This window comes from Indicator indicator, chromosome 2, assembly GCF_027791375.1.
Source record: "Indicator indicator isolate 239-I01 chromosome 2, UM_Iind_1.1, whole genome shotgun sequence".
Lineage (NCBI taxonomy): Eukaryota > Metazoa > Chordata > Aves > Piciformes > Indicatoridae > Indicator > Indicator indicator.
This window is the reverse complement of record NC_072011.1, coordinates 29,818,673-29,827,309: the sequence shown is the minus strand read 5'-3', so window position 1 is coordinate 29,827,309 and position 8,637 is coordinate 29,818,673. Positions and strand designations below refer to the sequence as shown.

Below are 8,637 nucleotides of genomic sequence, written 5' to 3'. Positions count from 1 at the left end.
GTGTTTTTGCTTTCAAGGCAAAAAAATCTTGTCTCACTAGAACAAGCAAAGCTTGCCTGTGCTGTTGACAGCATTTTAAAGAAAAATGTTGCTGATAAATGTAGACATCTCTGTGGGTAACTGTAAAACATTCACTGTAATGTAAAAGGGAAGGGTCAGTCTTGCAAAACTGACCAAACTAAAAATTTAAAAGTGCTCCTTAAAGAACGAAGATGTCGCATTTTGTGCATTCCTATAGCAAATGCTGCTTATGCTAATGTAAAAAACTAATGTGTTTTTTTTGTTTTTAAGTCAATCCCCTGCTGGCTACTACTTTGTCCTTACTACACTGAAAAAGATCTGGAAACAAGCTAGGCAAAGTAGAGAAGAAGAAGAGACACTGGAGGAAGCGTTTGAGTCAGCTCATGTGAAAAGAAGAGCAAGGATGAAATGTTGCAGTATTTTAGCTTCAAAAGCCTTATGTTTCAAACACTACTACCTGCTTCATCTTGAAGCTAAGTAGAGCACTCAAGAAGACCATAAAAATAGGCAATGAATAAGAAAAAGGTGATGGGAAATGTGTATCATTGCCCTCCCTCCCCATCCCCTGTTGCATTTAGTCCCCATGATGCAGAGGGTTTGTTACTCTGCCAAGGAAAAGCATTGCCCTTGACTTCTCTTCAAAAACAGCTAGAAGGAACGGCTTGTTCACTGTTATATCTAGGAACACTGCGTCTTCCTTCTGGGCTGCAGGATCTTCTGGCTGATCTGCTGTTCCATCACCACTCAGCTTGAAAAAGGCTTTATTTATTACCTGCAAGGCAAAAACATGAGTAACTCGGGAGTCGTCAGAGCATGATAGTTAGAAGACAAATGAGTTTGAGTAGATGATAAAGCACATGAAGTAATAACTTAGATCAGCTGTTAGCAATACAGTAAAGACTCCATGGATGCTGGAATACTTGTTCTAAAACATGTGGAAAAAACTTCACAACTGCTTGTACGTTGGGATGTATGAAATCCTGGCACACTTAAAGCCCCTGACAGAACTTCCAGGGTAGTGCATCCTCTGGAAATAGATTACACTTCTGGAACATGATTTGCCTTCTTATGAAAGACAGCCCTCTCTTTCAAACTCTCCCTTCTTCCCCTTGGGACTTGAATGCTGGAACCTTTCTTCATGTGACATTATGTACTTCTTGCACCTCTGCTTGTGATTTCTGAGAGCAGTCCCTAAATGATGGAGGATTATTCTCAACAACCCAGATCCAGCTGTGGAAGTATTTAAGATGGAAGTGGTAACAAATGCAGTCTAATTTGTACTTACAGCACCTAGCTCAAATCTCAAACTTCATCTCTGCATTGCCTTGTGTGTTTGCTGCAATGATGAAAAGTGAATGGCTTAAGGCAAACCTGTTGCTACTGCTAACAGATTAATCTAAGGGATATTCACATTATTCAGTCATTTTGAAAGGCCTTGTACTGAGCATGTGTCCCAAATGGCTCTGATGATTTTATTCTAGGTAAATCTCTACAGTTAAAGAGGCTGAAACTGAGCAGGAGGCATATTTTTTCTGATGCCAGTGATGGGTACTGTACCTTTCCAACTGTTAGATTGGCATCACTTATTTTACTGAGATCTGCCCCCTTCCCCAGCAGTGCTGGCAGTTCCATATCTGACAGAAGCTCTTGTAGGTCAGAGCTGTCTTCTATTGTTAGCTTCGGCAGTGTTAATTTAATTTCTCTGCAGAAAGAAAGAGAAAAGTGAGGGTTAGCTGTCCACGCTGAAAGCATGGTGTTCAGGTAGTCCTGGGGAGCAAGCATATGAAAACAGACACAAGAATTGTTGGTTATGTGGGGACAGACAGCTACCAAGGGCTGATGGGCATCATGTTACTGTTTCTAAGTGAGAAGTCACCCTAAGTCTGCCTTGGGTATGCCTTTGAACCCCCATTTATGGGTCCTGTGCAGTCAGCTATAGAAAGGCACTTGTTCATTTCCTTGAAATATCTCTAGATAAAAATCTGATCCCACTAAAGTTGAGCTCCCTCAGAGCTGAGCGCCTCTGGGTTTGCAGGTGCATCTTCAATTTGTGCACAAGGGTGTTAAACCCTCCCTTGGTGAGGGAGCAGGCAGGCCTGTGTTGTGCACTCTGTCTCATTCATTCCTATTGGAGGGTGCGTGTGCCTGAGCCCTACCTTGGGGACAGCTCCTGAAGCCAGGCTGAGGACTGCAACGGTAGCTGGGACTCCACATGCTCCAGGTCACTGCCATTGATGGGTTGCAGCAGCACCAGCAGCATGGTCTTGCTGAGAGGGACTTCCACCACAGAAAAAGTCCCACTGGCATCAGTTTTGTACTTGAATGTCCCTGTGACTGACAACATAGGGACCAAGACCATCATGTTTGAATCCACCCAGAACTCCTGAGGCTCTTTGAGCTGGGAGACTTGCTTAGCATTCACTGAAAAACAGATTGAGAAAGAAGAAATTGATTCCTCTCCTTCTTCACTCCTTTGCCTATTACCAGTATGTATGTTTGTTTAAAAGCCACACATTGTGTGTTAGACAAGGGCTGTGTGTGTAAATTCATAACTAGCTACTGCAAACATTTATCATGCCTTTAGTATGCCTTCTAGTAATGTCAAGCAGAGGCTGGTGCAGGCTCACAGCATAGGGACTGTGACCATCAGGACTGCAGTTAAAGCTGCTGTATTTCTACCATCTTCATGGCCTGTCCTGGGCACAGCATTTCTGCTTGGCTGATTGCCTGCTTTCTCACAAGCTTCCATGTGGCACACAGGCCTGTGCCTAGGGTCTACTTGGATTTCCTCTCCATCCTTCAAGTGGCAGCAATGGCACATTAAAGAACACACGCATCAGGGCCAGCCCTTGCTGCAGGAGCACTGTCAGGCAGCTGGGTAGGTTCAAAAGAGGGCAGGCAGCATGAGCTCTGGCTCAGGTCTCACCCTTGCTGATCTTATGAAGCAAAACAATGGGGAAGACAGGAAGCATAACTAGCATAGCAGGTGAGCCAAGGAAGTAAAAAGGACATACCTAATCTCTTGCTAAAGCTTAGTACATTTTTCACCCAGTTCACAAGTATGGGAAGCTTTGCTCTCACCTCCCTTACTTCTGTACACCTTCACATTTCAACACATTATCTGCCACTGCCATAGATCAGTGTTGCTGCATGGTTAGACTGTTAATACTGGTGGCATTAAAGGAAGTATTTCCACCAGCAAGAAGGTCTCAAAAATTGCTGTTTGCTGGAATTAGGAAAACAGGTGTGTACATTGTGGTAAAGAAAGGAACTCCTTGCATTAAAGTAATTAATACTGGTATAGACTAGGAGATGATCTATCTGTACTGCTAACTAGTCTATTCTCCGATAAATCCAGAAAAATGCTGGACCCTAACGTATTTAATTTGTAGTAAGTGATTTTGCATAGGAGCACTTGCGTCTTAGATGAGCTTGCATGGAAAGAATATTTAGGCACTTTCACCTGCTGTAACTTCACCAAAAAGAAGCAGCAGGTAGGAGATGTAATAGGTGTAAACAAAACAAAGAATAAGGAAGTAGAGTACATCCTTTTTTACTGTTTCTAAAGAATAGGGAATGAAAGCAGTAAGGAGCCACTTTCGTGGGGTCTGTATAACCAGCAGAATTTATTCTCACAGGATAGCAGAAGTTAAGACTGGAACATATAAAAGGAAATTAAGAATTGAGTATTCAGATAGCTAAATATATCAAGGTGGGATACTATTTGGTTTTAAATAGTCTTGGGAATGGTACTGCAAAATTTCAATGATTTGGGACTGAGTCCATTAATCTTTTACCAGTAGTGAACCATGACCAACCAGCATCTCTGTGTTTGAAATGGCTCCCTCTGGCCTTCTGCCAGGTGAGAGTTTGGACATCCATGCCCTCAAAAGTGTTACTCAGTGTGTACTCCCCTGAAAGCAGTCTAAAAAGATATTAGGCTTAATATGACTATTTCTTTCTTGCAGCACTTTTTTCAGACATTGGAGAAATCTGTTTACTAAAGAAACCCTCCATTTTTGTCACAGACACCTGGAACATAAAACGAGGAAAACTGAAGAAGATGAACATCCCTTCTACTTCTATGGAAGGCACATTGGGAAATTGTTTCTCACAGTAAGATCTCCCCTATCAGGACAAAGAAGCTGGGACTGGGCAACCTTTCATCAGCCACAGCAGAGCAGAGAAGAAATCTTTACAACAAAGGGAATGTAACTGAAGTGAAAAAAGTCTGTCAATCACAGAGCAAAGATGTAGCCTGGGAAAGTAAAAGAGTACTCTGCAGTTCTGACTTGGGAGTACAAGAAATGTTGGACCTCTCAGCTTGAGGTGATGAACTTCATGTTGTGTAATGCAGGTTTTTAGGTAAGCCTGACAAGCTTAATGGGATGATGACTTTCTGTAGAAAGCTATGACTTTTTGTTTAAAAGAAAAAAGAATACAGCAAAAAGCATCCTAATAAATTTCTAGGTAAAACTGAAGCTGAGGGTTGCCTGTTCAAAAGAGGATTTAAACAGGAGAAGGTAAGGGCACTAAGATCAAGAAGTCCCATAGCGCTGTTTTCAATCACTACTTCATAATTATTTTGCATCTTCAAAAAAAAAAGAGGAGTCTATTAGTAAAATTTGTACCTGGTGCTCTGCATTGTATTATGAATGACAGCAAATGTACAAATGAGAAAACAACCCTGTGCAAACAGCAGACAGTTGAGAACACTGGAACATTTAGCTGCTATTTTGTATATATTTTTGTCATTTTATCCATCTTACAGCTGTTGATAACATAGCAGGAGCATATTTAATGTGTTTCAGTGAAAAAAAAAAACATACTCTTTTCTATCTACAGCTGTAGGGACAAGCATGGAACATGACAGTATTGGCTATCCTGATTGTCCCACTGCAGTCCAATGACAAAGCCAATGCTGGAGTAATCTCCTGTGTTTATTAGAAGAGAGTTGCTTCTCTGATTCACTTACTCTTCAGCCAATTTTCCCCATCCCACACATGAAGACTACAGTATCTCGAGTGTATCCCTCTGAGAGAGGCTGATCTAGTGAATCAAACCCTCAAGCATGTGCACCTAAGTTAATAAAATGACAAGTTTCCAATATGAAAGATGAGGGGGGGAAATAGTTCTGCTGAAGGAAAACTTTACTCTTGTGACCATGCCCCACTCTGTGACACAAGAATTATTTTTGCAGTATCATCTTTTTGCTAGGTCTTCTTACACTAAAGAGAAAGATGGTGCTCACAGCTCTCTGAGGAGCTGGGATCAATTAATAACAGCACCTGCTTAGAAAATGATGACTCCTTGCAAGTTTTCTGAAATACAGTAGGCAAGCTGTCCTGAAGTGCACAGTATTGCATTCAGTCACAAGAATGTTGAAAAGTAGCTACACTTAGAAGAGGATACTCAGTACAGGAGAAATTCTGGAACAGCAGCACAGAATGACCCCAGGCAATTAAGGGATTGTCTTACTCCTTTTAGTTTTATATGTACTCCTTGTTTCTATAACTGTAGCTTGTTTGGTTGCTTCCTGAGCCAGAAGTTGCCTCCAAAGTCCTGTGTTTAATAACCACTAGAGGAATAATTTTTAGCCTTTATTGAATCTGTATCTCCAGCCTGTTACCCTCAGCTACCCTGTGGACATACAGGTTCTGGGAAAGTATTTCATAGCTTTGCTTTAAACCTGAGCACTTTTCCTGGAGACTCCTCATGACTTCTAGTTCCTTTGTAGTCAGAAATACCAAAAATTCCTCTTTTATTCACCTTTCCACAACTTTCTGAATCATTAGCTTCCTGAACGAGGAAACTTTCTTGGAGGACATCTCCCTCCACCTCCTCCCTATTGCTCTTACTGACATGTGTCAGAGTGCAGGCAGGACCCCCAGCACAGCAGTGGGGAACAGGGCATTACACATGGAGCAGTAGTCCAGCCTTTAATTTGAACCCTGCTGGCCAGGCTTGGTCTTGCTTTCTTCCCAGAAGCAGGGCCCCATCCTCCACCCAGCCTGCCCCTGAAATGAGCAGTGCTGCCTCATACCTGCCAAGCGGACATCCACTGCAAACAGCAGGTCAGCTGATGGATCAGTGTTTGCCAGTAAGCACTTGCTTTGGCCCTCGGTTTTGGCCTCCACAAAAGCATTTATTTGCTTTGCTGCCTCCCTTGGGTTTGTAAAGTCAACAGCTCGAGCATACAGAGCATCAGCAGCGGGGAGCAAGTCCTGTATGAACTGCTGTGATAGAGCTGTGCCAGGAGCAGAGAACAGGCAGAGCATCTTGGAAAAGAGCAGCTCCTCATTGCTGCTCTTGATAAGGTTTTCAATCATCCTCAGGCTGGAAAGGACTTTATGTCCATCCACCCTGGAGGTGCAGTCAGGGTCTCCAGATGGGGGAATAAATCCTAGCAAACGCTGCAAATCAGCTGCAGTCTGGTTTGAGGCACCCAGGTAGAATGATACCAAGGAGCCATAAAGACTGGTCAGAGACAGCAGCAAGTTTTGGCCCCGCCGTACTTCCCGCAGCACGCTGTAAAACCGTCTACCCAGCACGTACAAAGAGTCCTTCAGGTAGCTCAGTTCCTGCCTCCCCCGGCTATTCAGGCTTGGGGCTTCCAGCTCGTCCTTGTTGTTCAGGTCATCTTCATAGGCAGGTGTGGTGTGGGACTCAATGGAGATAGGGACAAAAGTTTTCTTTCCCTCCTGGACAAGACTTTCCAGCTCCTCACAGGTACTCTTGTTGAAAGAAAACAAATTGAAAGGGTGAACGTAGACTCTGTCAGAAGTCACTGTGGTGAGGCACACCAACAAACAGAGAAGACTTGCTACCAGGTTCATGGTGAAAAACTGCTTCCGTGGTGTCTGCTGAAAGAAACAGTAGGGAAGAAAGAAAACTGATCAGCCTCTTATAAATATAGTTTCTCTTACTCACAGGATAAGGTGCTAGTGCTGCATTAGTGTTACAAAGGCAGGAATGCCAGTATTTAGTGCTGGCTGGTCTGACTCTGCTCCCTAAAAAGCCCAGGATGAGATAGCCACCATTTTTAAGGATAGGAAGTAGGGAAATGCTAAGCACAGACTGACCTCTGTTACCTCCATCAGTACCCCAGTGATTTAGCGCAGGAAACAATATGGTTGTGCATGCCAGCTAGCTAGGCTCATGTATTAGAGCATGCTGGTTCTGGCAAGGCACTATAATAATGCAAGTATCTTGCTCCTGGGACCTGGTCACAGCTATCTTTGCAAACTACTACGCTAAGTCTTGCTGACGGATGGATGGGGTAAGTGATTTGCCTGCTGTGTTGTAGGAAGTGGATTTGGAAACCAAGTTTCTAAAGGTCTGGCTTGCTGACTGATCCCACTTCGTATGTCTGGTCAGCATAATACTTGGCACTACCCGAGCAATTTGTGTTTTCATAGCCCAGTACAAACATTCATTCTAGCTTCTAGGCAAACGTACTCAAGGCTTCTTTATACAGAATTATAGAATCAATGAGGTGGGAAAAGACCCGAGAGATCATCAAGTCCGACCTATTACCTAATACCTAACACCTCACGACAACTAAACTATGGCTCCAAGGGCCACATCCAATCTTTTTTGGAACACCTCCAGGGACGGTGACTCCACCATCTCCCTGGGCAGCACATTCCACTGGTCAATTACTTGTTCTGTGAAGAACTTTCTCTTCACCTCGAGCCTAAACTTCTCCTGGCGCAGCTTGAGACTGTGTCCTCTTGTTCTGCCACTGGTTGCCTGGGAGAAGAGACCAACCCCCACCTGGCTACAACCTCCTTTTAGGTAGTTGTAAAGAGCAATAAGGTCTCCCCTGAGGCTCCTCTTCTCCAGGCTAAACACCCCCAGCTCCCTCAGCCTCTCCTCATAGGGCTTGTGCTCAAGGCCTCTCACCAGCCTTGTAGCCCTTCTCTGGACACGTTCAAGTATCTCAATATCCTTCTTAAATTGAGGAACCCAGAACTGGACACAGTACTCAAGGTGTGGTCTAACTGGTGCTGAGTATAGGGGAAGAATGACTTCCCTGCTTCTGCTGGCCTCACTATTTCTGATGCAGGCCAATGTGTTAACACTGAAACTGTTCTCATAGCACCTTCTTTAACTTAATGCAGAGTTAGAAGGGGTAAGTTGAGTTTTACTCTACTGTACAATAGAAAGACCACCTGCTACTCTTGTTTTTCATGATTGAAAGTAGAGAATTTGACTGGACATGGATGTCACTGGTGTTTTGGCAGAAAGGATCTGGTGCATATTGGGAATGAGAAAGTCATTGACAGACACACACACACATATGTGGCAAATGCAGTGACAGATTTTGTATTTTTATAATTCTCACTTTTCCTATATCACATCTTTTTATAACTAATTGCTCTGCTGTACCTTCCCTGGATTTCTAGTATAAAACTTTGTGTATTTGAAATCCAAATATTTTGGAAATTATGCATCTATAACACTTATCACCAGCCAAAATGATGCTATTCAGAGCTGTACTTCTATTCTATTATTCATTTCTTGTTTGTTGTAACTCTGTTCACCCTCTCCTGCCCTTTCCAAGCTCTGCAGAGCCTATTGGATGGGCAAAATGCTAATAGCCTTTCCAGCAAC

At 43.3% G+C, this 8,637-nt stretch overlaps 1 protein-coding gene across 1 annotated transcript; it reads right to left on the bottom strand.

Moving 5' to 3' along the window:
- Positions 1 to 595: 595 nt before the first annotated feature.
- On the bottom strand, positions 596 to 6,878 carry AGT (angiotensinogen). The gene is made up of 4 exons (XM_054396799.1): positions 6,065 to 6,878; positions 2,178 to 2,442; positions 1,579 to 1,723; positions 596 to 793 (listed from the first exon to the last, which is right to left on the bottom strand). The coding sequence occupies exons 1-4, from the start codon at positions 6,855 to 6,857 to the stop codon at positions 596 to 598; spliced, it is 1,401 nt and encodes a 466-aa protein (XP_054252774.1). The 5' UTR covers positions 6,858 to 6,878.
- Between the last annotated feature and the right edge of the window lie 1,759 nt (positions 6,879 to 8,637).